Raw genomic sequence first — 14,260 nt, forward strand, 5'->3', positions numbered from 1 at the left:
CCACAAATAAAAAGAGAGACACTGAAACGGGTAGAAGGTTAACTGAGACTTACTTTCGACAGAATTGTATTTATTTTCTTTTTGAACTGCACAGGAAATGGTGACTAAAGTTCTTTAGGAAAGTCCCTTTTATTCTAACTAAATACATCTTTCTAGTAACCTAACGTTCACACAAATTGTAAAGTTCATCTTTGTTCTGAAGCCCACCCCCCTATATATTCAAGCACCCTGACAGCACTTCTTTTATGTAGCCATTTTGTCCACAAAGCTTCAGTAGTATATGACCAGACAAAAAGCCTTACTGCATATGAGAAATGTTTCAGTTCAAGAAAAACGTGAAAGGCTGAAAATTTGAGACACGCCTTTCCACTTCAGAACAAATTCCCGACAAACAGGGTCTTGTCGATGTGAAAAAACAGGAGCATTTAAGTTCTATTGCAATTAAAAACCAAATGCAATTTTTTTTCATTTAAAATCCTGCAAGGAATATAACATTAATACAGGTTCTGAAAAGAAAGACAATAGAGAGAAACACCAGTCAAAAAATAACATTCAGCATTCAAAACTACCAATTTGAACAATTCCTCAAAAACTAAGCCATCATAAAATAGCTATTTTCATACATATACTTTATTCTTGGGAGGGTTTCACTGCATGGTGCACTCTAGATATGTCATGAAAAACTTTGTAGCATTTTGACTCAACGGGGAGTTTCAAAATTGATATATATATATTTTTTTTTAGTAAAATCCACAAACAAAAGAAAAAAAATATTACAAGGCTAATGGTGATATTATAAATTAAGCACCAAACACTTTTCTTTCCATTCACTGTAAATGGAATAATTGTGCAACCTGTTCAAAGAGCACAATGAACATGGCGGAAAATATGTCAATCCTATCCTCTGACGTGAGTTACTCGAATGCAACCCAAACCCATGTGTGGTTTAGCTTCTGCAGAGTCTCTGGTTTTTAAAAAGAGTGTCACACTGATATTGTAAGAAGACTATAGTTCCTTTTTTTCAGCATTTGTACAATCTGAAAGTCAAGTGATTTCACTAAGCAACACAATGAGCTATTGACTGTCTCTGATTATCTTGAAAAAAGAAAAACGAAGCCAAAAAAAAAAAAAACGCTCTATGATCAGTAGCAGACCAGTATCTCAGAATACTCTAGCAATTGTACTCTTGTACAAATATTCATATCAAAAATTATACAGCACAATTCTCACCATTTTCCTTGACAAGAGTGGTGAATGTTCAAATGACTCACAAGTTGAGACAAAACCCAAAGCAAAATGGTGTCGACCTCCATCGGTTAAAATATAGATATATCACAAACACGTAACTCAAATCTGCTTCAGGCACAACTCAAATAAAGGCATTTGTGAAATTATCCAAACAAATATGGCGATTATATTAGGAATCAATAGGCCTTAAAACAAATAAAAGAAAAAAAAGAGAACTTTTTATTTACAAACAGCTAAAATCTCTTGACAGATTCATGCTTCACTTCACAACCTGAATTTGTCTTTAAAGTGCATGCAATAATAAGCAGTTTTTACCAAGTGGAAATCTTGAATTGTGGGAAGATAGACAGATTGATCAAGATAATGCCAATTGATTTTAATAATCAAATCAAATAAACAAAACCTGTCGCCTAAAAAAATGAAGGACCGCTGTATTTTGTATGCATAAGCACAATATGGAAGTATGACCAAATAAAAAAAAAAATTAACACTTTATGCCTCCCATACAGTTATATTCACATTCAGAGATTTAAAAAAAATAATAAACAAGCACAACAAAATGAAATGATTTTTTCAAAAAAAAGGCAAAGCAGCTTAACACCACGGGGGAGTCCGCAGCACACATTCCACAATTCCCCTTCATGTAACACACGTAATAAGCATCAGATGGCCATGATGAGTCTCTATTTAAACATATCAAAGTGCCCATTTTACTAAAATTTCCTGATTTTATTCAATTCATACCAAAAAAGTGAAAATGGCATGGACGAAAAGAGTCTGTTATTCTGAACACACGGATCGACATAAGTTTGCTCATTGTTGACGCATTGCCAACTCTTCTATTTTAGATTCCCCCTTCACAAAAGCAGACCTCATTGCACGCAACACTTCCGTCTGAAGTTGCAATATCTAAGAGAGAGGAAAAGTTTTTCAGTTTCGCCATCGTAGAGCGTGACAAATGGCCGAGTGGACATGAGAGGGGGTGTGTTGTCCTTTAAAACACAGATCCACTTTCATCTGTTGTCTTCTTTGGGGAAGTCCATAGATCCGAGGCTTCCAAAGCCAAGGCTTCGACTTTCTGAGTCAAACGCGCTAATCTCTCTGTCCTGACGTTCCAACAGGTGCTTGATCTTCTCAGTCCGCTCCTTCTGAAGTGCAGCCAGTTCCTCTTCAATCTGTCATCAGCAAAACCCACACTTATAATTATATTATCAAGTTTTACAATAAATTATGACCGTAAAAAATACACTATGCAACTTTAGAAAATGTACTTTTTTGTTTTAACAACACAGTAGGGTATAATTTTTTTTACACAAAAACAGCAACAGAAAAAAGTATTCTCATCTTAAGCTTAAAACATACATTGCTTTTATCAGTGGCAGGATTTTACTGAAGTTGTATAGTTAAATCCAGGAAGCAACTTTCATTTGGCCTGGAACAGTCTGTTAAGTAATTCATATAGATGCTCCTCAAATATGTAGACATGACCTACTTTAGCAGGTACATTTACTGCATTTGTGCCTCTGCAGCGCATGATCCACAGATAAATGTTTTAGAAATTGAAATGATGAAAACAGGCAATAGGCTTTTAATTTTCAGACAGGGTTTCGGGAAAACGTTCCCTACAAATAATTTAAGGACTCCCTCTTCCTCGTTGTCTTTTCCAGCTCAGTAAGAAACTCAAATTAACTACTTGGGATCTTTTATCCATTACATTTAACTCATGACCATAGAACGGATATGCAACATAGCTCTGTCAGCAAATCCAGTGCTTCTCCTCCTGAACAGAAACAGTACAGAATCTGCATTACTGCAGAGATTGTTTCACCCAAAAATTCTCTCTTTATTCCACAAACCTTTATGAACAAGACCCCGAGACACTTTATGATTGTTACTAATACCTAAAGCATTAGTCACAGTGTACAGGGCACACAGGTGGCCAGAATGAAGTTTTAAGATTGTAGACCACTAGGTATTCTAAGGGAATGGTCACAGTGAACACTTAAACAACACATAAGGGTCAAGTAGGGGAGATGCAGACACATAGTACAGATTTTTCCTTTTTTCACCCCTGTGCACTGTGCAAGAGGCCTGTTAGCTCAGCTCAAGTGTACACACCCCTTGCATGCTCAGTTCACGCTTCTTGTGTGCAGCCAAGCTGTTAGAAATGAAGAAATTAAACAACAGAGCGTAAATTGTATTGGCGTCCTACGGGCACTCTTGTATCACCTCCACGTCCATGTGTAATGCATTTGCGCGCTGTCAGTAAGGTGCCAGTGTGCACACCTCACTAATGACTTGCGGCTTAACGACAGCATCACCTGTACGTCATAAGTGTGTGCAACTTACATTATCCTAATATTTCATGATATACTTACCACCCGCACAACAACTGTACTTTACATTTACATGGCATTGCTTAAGGTGACAACATGAGCTTCAAGGGAACTGCAAGAAATTCCCTTAGGATGAGTTTGCTCCTCTCTAACATCCTCCATGGGCCCGGACAGCCCAAAAACCCACTTCACCCGTACAGGTCAATCCCCGAATGAGTGCATGTGACTAAGACATTACCAAGGACAATAAACTTTTTTACAGACAGAGGACCATGCCATCAGGCTATGTAGACCTCTTCTTGGTCTTTATATACTTAGTTGAAATACTCCCAAGTCTCTACTGGAGGTCACTGAAAGCATTTAAAAGAAACGAATCACTTTTTAATGAAAAGATATGATAGACCTTTAAAAACATTGACATGTTTCCCCACAGAACACATTGAGGAACATGACCTTACACAACAATGCTGGCTAACTTTCAAGGCACCCCTTTAACCCTCTGTTTCAAGAGCTACTCCAGTGTTCCATGACATTCTTTCCTTCTTCTGACCTTAGATGGAGATGACAAATTGATTCTTCCATCCAACACATTGTCATGTCGCAAATTTTTCCAAGCTGCTGGGGATTTGGCATTTGGTTGGAACAAACTCTCTGGGGGACTCTTTAAAAAAAGGGGACCCCCAGCCTGCTCAGCTAATCCTTGCATCCATAAATGAGGATTTAAACCCACGCAGCCTGATGACATAAATGCTTTCACTTGATGTCATTGTTGGCAGTCGTTTGTCTTACTCAGAGACCCGAGCCTCGTCAATCCCACCAAACCACAGACTGACTCCACTACTGAATTTGGTTCAGGCTGACTCAACTTTTTCTTGGCTTACGGATGAAAATGAAGGCTTTTGCAGCTCGTTAACCAACATTCCACCTGACTTACTGGTGTGCAGGAACTGTCTCTGGGGCTCCATAAGTTTGGCAATTTCCATAAGTAACCCTATGAAGCCTCCTACTCAACTAGTTTCATGGGTACAGCTGTAAACAGCCCAAACCACGGGTCCTTACCACAGCATCAGCAAAGGGCTCAGGACATGGCCCCTTTCACACTCCCTTCTCCACAAACATCATCAGAATGCAGGATAATAATGCTGACAACTAGGCTTGGAAAGTCTCATGTAACAGAGCCACTGCCAAGTGTTGATTAAAACAGTTTGTTGTTCTTCCCTAGTCTGGTAACCTCTCCTTGCATATGCTTCAACACAACCAATCGTTATTTATAGAGCATTTTTCACACAAAAGAAAAAGCAAAAAGCTGTATAACAGAGAGCTGAACTAAAAGAAACCATCTCAGTGACCCTGTGGTAGAGTGTCCACCCTGAGACTAGAAGGTCATGAGATCAAATCCATGCTTGAGTCACACCAAAAACTCTAAAAATCTGCTTGACAGTCAGCATTAAGGAGTTGGATTGGAGGGTTAAACCACCAAATGCTTCCTGAGTCCGCAGCTCACCGCTCCCCCACGGGATGGGTCAAATGTGAAGAACAAGTTCCACACGCCTAGGTGTGTGACACCGCGCCCCCTACCCTGAACCATTAAAGCAACAGTCACATGTTAAACATTAGGTTTAGCACAGTTATGGAACTAAGTATTAAGAAAACAGCAATGCCAGGATCCTCATCATCTGGGATTAGCCGCTGGACTAACAAAGCAGAGCACAAACCTGTGGCTGACTGAGGAAACTGTTGATGAAGGGGATCGTCAATCAAAATCATGGATTAAGGCAATGAAAAATTAGTTGCATACAACTGTAGATGTGAAATGATAATATTGCGGTGATGAGTTGGATCTAGAGGAGGTGATTAGTAAACGTCTCATTACCTTTCAGCTTAAAGCTCAAATTAAAATTTCAGAAATTGTTTCCACCTAAAAAATAACAATTTTGTCAAATTATGTTCATGTCAGAACTAATCTGATCCAGATACATATATTTTTAAAAGCCTGGTTGTGAGATTGTTAGATAAATTTAGAAAAATGGGGATCGAGGAAAGTTTTTTTTTATTTTATTTTTTAAACATTTACAATAAAATGATTGAATAAAAAAATGGAAAGAAATGTTTTAATGATTTGCCAGTCATACCAGAGAAAACTATTTGTAGCATCATAGCAGCATTCCAAACTTTAATTGTGTTTTCATGAAAGGAGATCTGCTTTTCATTATCTCTTCTTCTTTAAATTTAAACTACTGCCACCTACTGTCTGGCCTTCATTTTTGGGGAAAGTTTCCAAAAAGTTGTGAAAGACCACAGATGCCTTCAGAGTGGCACAAGAAACCAGAAAAAGATTATTTATAGTCTGAAGACCACTGTGGTTATAACATCAGAGTATCCCCTGAAGGAACTTAAAAATCCCTTTTGAACAGCTTTATTGTTAAACGTACCTTTTGTTCGAGATGAGCTCTCCGGATGGAGACCTTCTGCTCAAGTTTCTGCTGCTCTCGCTCATGTTGGGTCTCCATCTGTGACTTGGTTTTTGTTTGGTAGGCATCCAGAAGCTCCATCTCTTGCTTCAGCTGCAGATTCAAAGCCTGACACTCGGATTCCTGCTCTGCTTCTAATCGCATCTGGAAAAAGGCGTCATTTCACACAAACATAAAGATCATTCATCCTTACAAGAGATTTCTGGCCATCGAGTAAATCATTTTTTCACTATTAACACGTTACTTTACGGTTTTCATACCGCTTGGGACGCCATCATCTCATTGATGTTTTGCTCGTACTGCTCGGCCAAGAAAGCCAACTTGCGGGTCTGCTCATCTTTTAGGCTCTTTAGGATGATCTTATGATCCCCTCTGGGAGAAACTTCCAGTTGATGATTTCTTAAAGCTTTGTACTGCTTGTTCTGAACCTTGCAAGTATCTTGGAACTGTTTCTTGATTTGCATCTCCAGGGCCTGTGAAGTGTTTCACAACATGCAAAATAAATCAAAAGTTATGTCATTATATTGAACCTTGTTTTTTATTCTTCATTACATATATGTGAATAAAAAAAACATTCATGAAACTATTTTCAAGACCTTGAGGTTTCTAGGCTGCTGTCGCTTCTCCAGAGTGTGTTTTCTATGCAGTTCTCTCTTCCGGCGGTTGTTGTACTCCTCCTGGTTTTCAAGTTCTGTTTGATGCTGCATCCGCATGAGGTCGACTCGCAGCTTCTGCAGCATCTGCAGCTGCCTGCACTCCAGGTCCTGAGTGGACTCGTCCTGTCGAATCATCAGGGCATGTTCCATTTCTTTTTGCATCCTCTTTTTATTTAACTCCTGAAAAAAAAATGATTGAACATAACGCTAACAAAACATTGTAGTTTTTACGTCAGTCTGTAAGGCTGCTTTACATACAATGCATTTTTTTTCTTTTTTCTGAGTAAAAGTGTTGAATGCAAAAGCCCTAAATGCATGTGTTCAAACAGGATTGGTCCAAAGCCAGTTCTGCTTCACAGTTCAAAAAGAGCCACATGCTTTCAGAGTTCAGTTCTTTCCTGTCTTTTTGTTCCTGCTTTAATTTTCTCCTTTCTTTAAGAAAGTTTTAAGTACGACTTTTTGTTATTTATATTTAGGATATATTCATGACATATTTTTCCTCTATTTCTTTTTGGTTTGTTTCAGACTTTGTTACAGATTAAATAAACTCTTTTGACACTAATTGCAAGATAACTTTACCTGGATCACAGTGAAATCAACTCTTTTAGGCTGCATAACTCCACCTGATCCCCGAACTTAAAATGCCTTTGGTCGTGAGGTCTACAAGAGAGGTCCACCCTCATCCTTCATCCTTCAACTCCAAACCCAAACTTCTACTGCTTATGTGGGATCCGCAAAGGTCCTGCTTTCTTCAACCTCATCAACCAAAGGAGAACCGCTTTGGGTCTGATAAGACTGGTATGAAAAGTCTATCTCAAAGTCAGCTTTGAGCCACTTTGATGAATAGAATCAATTAGCCAACATGATCATAACTGTTACAGTCTGATGAGGTAAGAAAACTTTATCCATTGTAAGTCCAAAATAAAGGTTCAAACTATTTCAATTGATTATGTCTTTATTTACAACTTTAACTTTTAAATTTATGGATAACCCACAAATATGTATGCACTCACACAGACACACATATCCATTTACTACATTAATTTAACCCATTTATGATATTTTACGCCCTGCAATGGACTGGCGAACTGTTCAAGGTGTTCACCTAATAGTAGCTTGGATAGGCTCCAGCAACCGTGCGATTCCCAACTGGAATAAACTGGTTTAGAAAATGGATGAATAATTGTTATACCATGGTCCGGATAAATAATCGATTCTGATTGGCTGCTAGATGTGGATTAAAAAGGGATTATCCAAAGTGATAACTGTATGCCTAAAAAAGACATTTCTGGTCACAAATGTTCTATATCACTTTGCTGGTTTCTTTAAAACAAACTCTTGCTTCATCATCTGGGAAAAAAACGTTTATTTTTTTTATTTTTTTCTGGGTATTTGGCCATTCCAGAAGGAAGACTTTGGCTGCAGTTTTCATGTTCAAATCATCATGTTGTACTCATTTGGGGCCCTTCGACAACCATTATTTCATTCTATAATAAACTGCTACATGTCATAAAATATTAATAATGCCATTTGAATCAACTAATTTGCTACAATTTCCTTAAAATGTGTTTTTTCTCATTTACAAATGTCAATCTAATGTAATGTATATTGTCTAATGGTTGAACAGCTCTTTATCATTGGCCAAAATGTGTTATTGTTGCCTATTTAAGACAAATTTTCCTCCTAGAAAACAGTGATACGTTCTGTGAAAAGTCCTAACTAATGAGATGTAGAGCCTTAATGTAAACTTTTACCAGTCTAGACTTTATTTTCTTCTCTTGATATGATATAAAGCTCCTCCTCCTTTACAGGAGGCCTGTTGGCTGGATGCATGATTGTTTTTTTTAATCTATAACTTGTGTTGACAGAAGTTTCCTATTTTTTTTTTTTAAAAACTGCTTCATTTCTATTAAGTCTGAAATCCCCATTACCTCTCTGAGCTGCTCCTGTTCAAACTCATGTCGCCTGATCACGCTCCGCCGTTTGAGCGCCCGGCAGCTGCGGTCATAGACCAGCCTTTGTTGGGCCAGCAGGTGAGCTTCCTCCTCTGCCTGAGAGCGCTGCATTGTTTCTTTGTGCCTGGACAGCCGCTCCTGCTTCTCCTCCTTGGCAGAACAAGGGTCCTCATTCATCTCCTGAATCACAGCACAGAGCAAAGTATAGGCTGTCAGATCTGAGGATTCGTTAAGCACAGTCAATGCACAACTTTATGATTTTTTTTCTTTTTTCGGCCTGACATTTACTTCTTTGATCTTGTCTTTGCAAAGCCTGTATTCCTTTTTCTGGTTCTCCAAGAAACTTGTCAGCTCTTTCTTTTGCTGAGCAACAATCTGTTGCTGGATCCTCCTCTCTTCTGCTGCAACTGTCTTCATCTGTGACAAAACATTTGAAACATTAGCCCTTGTCCAGCAATCATCTTGACATGTTTGTGCAGACATAACTCTGTCTTAAATCCCTCTTTCAGTGCTGTACCTCTTTGTCAGTTTGAGCAACATGGCGTTTGGCCAGTTTTTCCAGTTCAATATAAGTGTTGTTCGCCTGCGTCTCTAATTCCTTCTGCAGCCGGAGCCTATGCTCATCCATCTCGGCCTTTAGCCTGTTCTCCAGGGCGATCAGCTGCTTCTGGTGCTGTCGCCGCATGCGCTTATACCCAGACATCTGCTCCCGCAGCTCAAAGTCCTGCTCATGCTCCTGGATCTACCTGATGCCCTACAGAAGGATGTGAGAGAAGCTGAGCAGGCAGAATGAGGCATCCACTTATTTAGAAAAGGTCAGAATCATATTTATTTCAAACCCAAGAACTAAAAAGGAGGAATAAACTTTTGTTCATACAAATTAGCACCATCTGCAATCTGAATTTTGGACCATGAAGATGATCAATTAGATCAATTAGATCAATTAGATCTATGTGATCAAATATACACATACAAATGCAGCGCACACGCTTAAAAGAAGAGGCAGAGAAGGGGGGGGGGGGTATGACATCCATTAACAGGATCTGGTTGCCATGACTACAGATGTACAGCTGAGAACACAGACACCCCTTCACTCCCTCCTCATTCCCGCCAGCACGCACACACACAGCAGCACGGCGTGCGCATTTTCATGCAAACCGGAGGGGTGGAAGATGGGGGGGGGGGGGGGGGGTACGAGAGCAGCATACCAAATATGCTGATTTGATGGTGGAGGTGGTGGTGGTGGTGGTGTGTTCACAGATCTTGTGAGAAGTAGGCCGCAGTTCTGGCCTGGTGTCCCCGTGCACGGCTTCATCCCTCACGCAAGCATGGTCCTGCTGGGGGGGAGGAAAAGGAGGAGATAGTGGAGCAGGGCCTCCGCACTTGACGTTTCTGCTGATAGAGCCGCTGTTACTGCCGAATATCCCTGAATGCAGCACGCATCCAGCCTTAAACGCATCCTTCACCAGCTACTGAGCGCAAGTCCTTCCTGGGAGAGAAAAGGGCATTGCCAAACAAATGCAGCCACTAGATGTAGTCGTTTTTTTCTCCCCTTTCTGGCGTCTGAAAAGCAGAGGAACCAAAGGGTGAATTATGCAATCCCTAACATTGGTGATCAGAAGAAGATGCCACGGGGATGTGCTGTGCTGCCACTCTTCTTTTCCGTTTTAGAAAGCAGGGAATGTTTGAGAGGAAAACCCGTTTCCCTGTGCTCCGACGCTCGCGTGCGCTGCTGGCACATTGAAAAACAGCCGATTCCGTTGAGGCGCATCCAAACATGGTTTTCCCTCGAAGATGTCGCTCAACGATCCGTTTGTGGTCCACTCCAATTTCTGTCCTACATTTACAACGCACTTGGTCATGGTAGGTGGTTCTCGTGCCTTCTATTCATCTCTTTCCTCTGTCCCTCTTCTACACTCCCCCTTCCTTTAAAGAGACACCACTACACTACAGGCAAACCTCAACCAGGCTGAGGTAATCCAACTCACTCCATCCCTTCCTTCCTTCCCTCCTACCTTCTTTCCTTCCTTCCTTCCTTCTTTCCTTCCTCCTGTCTGAAACCAATTCCACAGTTTCCTATAGTTGGAACGCTTACACTTATTATATTAAATTCCCCATTTTCAACAGTACTTTTAATTTTAGAGCTCTAATTAAACTTGTCAATGTGTTTGTTTTGTTGTCTTTTTCTTCTGCAACACACTGCACTAATAAAACTCTCATTCATCCGATAAAAAACAGATCTCCACTTCCTCGTGCAAGTTACCCCTGTCTTTTTTGGCTTCTATAAGATAAATAAAATGAAAATGTGCATTTGAACCAGAGGCCCTTATTTTGCACCAGAGGAATTCATGCTCCTTTATTTGATGTTTTGCTCCTCTGTAAGATGGGGCCGTGATTGGTCTGAAACCTTTAGGGGAAACTTCATTAGTGAACTACATTATGTAAAAAATCTATAAATGAACCACTCTAGAAAAATAGGAAATTAGTACTTGAGACCTAATAAACTGGCATTTTCGAATTGTATTTACTTTAAAAAGCAGCTGGAGCCAGCATGACAAACACCTCCAAAAGCTTAATCAACTATTTCTGACTATGCTTTGTTTAAAGCTGTCTACTGGACTTATCCCAATGTATTGAGCTGTGATCATTTAGGAGATAAGCCAACATTAAGTTAAGCAGAAATGCAAGATACTTATAACAAAGCATCCATTTCTGGAGGATCTTCCAAGCTGTGCAAAACATGAAATGATTCTCCTGACGTTTTTCAATTTCATGTAATGCTCCTTTTTTAACAGTAGATGTCACCGTTGTGCTTTTGATTGGCTATTCCTTGATTAGCCCTTGTGCTATCTTAGATGACCCCACCCTTACATTGACGTGTTCTTCCTACCATAACAAAAGTGGGTAAAGGTGGAAAGATTTCATGTAATCCATCACAAATCATTGAAGAAAAAAGGTTCAGCGCACTGTCTGGTGGGTCTAGATGACCCATCTCCCAATGTTAAAGTGCCTAGGATAGCACAAGGGTTAGATTAGTTTGTTGCGTCACTTGCACTGATCTTTTTCTTTTCATAGTAAAAAAATAATAAATAGTTAATGTAGAATATTTTTTATTATTTTTTTATTATTTATTAGGAACTGATAATGACCTTATGGTGTTGTATAGATAATTTGCTAAAATCAAGATCAGCATAAATAGTGAACTTTGACCTTTTGTACTTAAAGAGAACTTTAAAGGGGGGGGAAAGAGCAAAACTAATTTAATTTTAAGTTTGTCTTTTTATTAATATTAGATTTGTTTTATTTTTGTTTTATATAACTTTGGAGTGCTGTCTCCATTTCCCCCAAATTAAGGTAGAGTTTTTAAGAGGTAAAAAAATTAAGTTAAGTCTTTAAATCTTTATTAAATTTGCAGTTAAAACTGTTTTACAAGGTAATGATATAATATTTTCAGAAACCTCGTACAAACAATATCATACTTCACACCGTTTTAAATTTAGTAACAGTAAATTTTTGCTGCACAGCTACAAAAAGACTTTTTTTGTCTATTCTTTTTTCCGTGTCCTTGCCTAAAATATTGATCCTTACAATATACTGTTAGTTATTATGGGTTGTAAAAAATTGGTGACCTCTGACCTGTTTTTAGGTGTAAGTTTTCATGTTAAAAAAAAGTTTGAGCTGCAAGAATGAATATTGTGACAAAACCACAATCTGTGAAAGAAATGTATTTTTACCAAATTTTATTTCTGTTTCATTGTGAAGGCTGAAATTGCATAATACAATCATTCTACAAGAACAGTAAGATAAAGACCAGTTTATAGTAAACAAAATTTTAGTGCAAAATTACAAAATTAAAAAGGACAGCAAGGGTTTGTTTTATTGGATCCAATACCATTTCTGCTTTTTATTAAGTTTAAATTAGATTATAAAAGTCTCAAATCTCCCAAAAAGCAAATGATAACATTAAATTTAAGCAATCTAGTCTGCTTTGTGTAATTTTAATAATTGCTGCTATGCACAGTTTGAGCTACTTTCTGCTCACTATGTTCATTTCTCACTGTCCTGTGTCTTTTTGGTCTGAACGGGGATGACGATCTCATTGTCCGGGCTGCTGATGGATGTTCCTGGGACGGGAGCTTCTACGGACAACATTCCTTCTGAGGACAGGGATGAGCTGATGTGCTGCAGATTCACCCCTTGTGGTAACCTCGAAAAAAATGAGAGAACGTTTGTCACAAACAGAAATATGTTACGGTCGCATCCTAAATGTGTCTCGAATTTGCTTCTCAGCCTCCTTACTTGTATTTACGAGTGAAACATCTTGAAACCAAACTGTGTTCATCTTGCTTTTCTTCATGAGTTCCTTAAAAAAAACAGTAATTATTAATAAACATCTTTATGTATAAAATGAAAAAAAATTAAGCCTACGTACCTGATATTTGCAAGTAGCCATCCTTTGTGCTGATGGAGATCTCTTCGGGTGAAAAATGATTGACGTCCAGGTTGATCTTCCAGCTGTTTTGCCCCGTTCTCACCTCAGACACACCGCTAGTCAGTTGTCTCAGACTCTTCTGGTCCGGCGTGATGGGAGGCAGGAGGGGGCTTTGCGTGTAACCCGGCCAGGAGAAAGAAGCCAGTCTCTTTTTTGCCCAGTCAAGCCAGTCCAGATCATTGGGCTCCAGGAAAGGAGGAATGCCGAAGTCCTGGGCAAAAATACGGCTTGGCTGAGTCCAGTTTGGGAAAGGATCCCAGCGGACATCTCGACGGAATATGGGCCGGGATAGTGTTTTATTTTGATCACCCATGTGGTTCAAAACTCAAGAAAAGGAGACTGAAAATAAAAGCTCTTGCTCCCACCTGACAGAAAAATGCAAGACGAGATCAGACCAACCAAAACGAAACTCAAAAACTGTAAGTAAGCAGGAGGTTTGGGGAAAAGCCTATTTTGGAGTCCGCAGCAATCCACTCACACGCTTTATATAACCAACGGCCTCCTCTTCACACTTGTGCTTTAACAAGTGTGATGTAAGGGATGAAATGTGATGGGCCGGGGCGTCAACTCTCCTGTTGCCCTGGGACTCGGAGAGGACAATGCCAATTATGTGTATTTATATCTTTTGAGTGTCTCCGGTAAGTTGTTGGGGAATGATTCTGGAAGCAGGGAGAAGTCGTGTCATTCAGCCATGGCCTCTGCAGTCCCGTCACATACTGGAGCTCTTTGTCCACCGAAACCACAGCTGCATGTGAAGCAGCACACAAAAAGTCAAACGGTAAACACAAGCGTTGCTTTTAGCCTCCCAACTTAACTTAAGAGCAAAACTGCAGAGCAAACAGGATCTCAGGGTGAAGAAGATAAAGACGTGTTTACAGCTGGTAAAAACAGATGGAGAGAAAGACTATGGAGTTCTGGAGCTGGTGTGGAATTTCACAGAAACATCTTCATGGGTTCAAAAAATAAACCGAGCTTGAGTGAGATAAATTATCTGAGGAATGGCATTTATCAGGGAGGCAACGTGAATATTTCTGAACTCTGCTCATAAACATTTCATTGTTTATCAGGTTTTAATGTTTGACACACCAGGTTACAACAGACT

General features: G+C 39.4%; 2 protein-coding genes across 2 annotated transcripts; both read right to left on the reverse strand.

The window, feature by feature from the left end:
- Window positions 1-38: 38 nt before the first annotated feature.
- On the reverse strand, window positions 39-10,597 carry LOC101160676 (serine/threonine-protein kinase TAO3). The gene is made up of 8 exons (XM_020707673.2): window positions 9,875-10,597; window positions 9,184-9,420; window positions 8,955-9,083; window positions 8,643-8,846; window positions 6,652-6,891; window positions 6,316-6,528; window positions 6,017-6,199; window positions 39-2,423 (listed from the first exon to the last, which is right to left on the reverse strand). The coding sequence occupies exons 2-8, from the start codon at window positions 9,367-9,369 to the stop codon at window positions 2,262-2,264; spliced, it is 1,317 nt and encodes a 438-aa protein (XP_020563332.1). The 5' UTR covers window positions 9,370-9,420; window positions 9,875-10,597; the 3' UTR covers window positions 39-2,261.
- A 1,792-nt stretch (window positions 10,598-12,389) lies between these two features.
- Window positions 12,390-13,664, reverse strand: LOC101166150 (heat shock protein beta-1). The gene is made up of 3 exons (XM_004074784.3): window positions 13,099-13,664; window positions 12,966-13,029; window positions 12,390-12,873 (listed from the first exon to the last, which is right to left on the reverse strand). Exons 1-3 carry the CDS (start codon window positions 13,469-13,471, stop codon window positions 12,714-12,716), a joined length of 597 nt encoding a protein of 198 aa, XP_004074832.1. The 5' UTR covers window positions 13,472-13,664; the 3' UTR covers window positions 12,390-12,713.
- Between the last annotated feature and the right edge of the window lie 596 nt (window positions 13,665-14,260).

This window comes from Oryzias latipes, chromosome 12 (genome assembly GCF_002234675.1).
Source record: "Oryzias latipes chromosome 12, ASM223467v1".
Taxonomy (NCBI): Eukaryota; Metazoa; Chordata; class Actinopteri; order Beloniformes; family Adrianichthyidae; genus Oryzias; species Oryzias latipes.

What these genes read in the sequence shown, in the direction of transcription:
- LOC101160676 (XM_020707673.2), bottom strand. Translation starts at nt 9,369, where the DNA reads ATGTCTGGGTATAAGCGCATGCGGCGACAGCACCAGAAGCAGCTGATC. An exon ending in GCAAAGACAAGATCAAAGAA is followed by an intron (nt 8,847 to 8,954) that starts GTAAATGTCAGG and finishes GCTGTGATTCAG; the next exon opens with GAGATGAATGAGGACCCTTG. An exon ending in AGATGATGGCGTCCCAAGCG is followed by an intron (nt 6,200 to 6,315) that starts GTATGAAAACCG and finishes GCCTTTTTCCAG; the next exon opens with ATGCGATTAGAAGCAGAGCA.
- LOC101166150 (XM_004074784.3), bottom strand. Translation starts at nt 13,471, where the DNA reads ATGGGTGATCAAAATAAAACACTATCCCGGCCCATATTCCGTCGAGAT. An exon ending in TGGCTACTTGCAAATATCAG is followed by an intron (nt 13,030 to 13,098) that starts GTACGTAGGCTT and finishes GTTTTTTTTAAG; the next exon opens with GAACTCATGAAGAAAAGCAA. An exon ending in TGTTTCACTCGTAAATACAA is followed by an intron (nt 12,874 to 12,965) that starts GTAAGGAGGCTG and finishes ATTTTTTTCGAG; the next exon opens with GTTACCACAAGGGGTGAATC.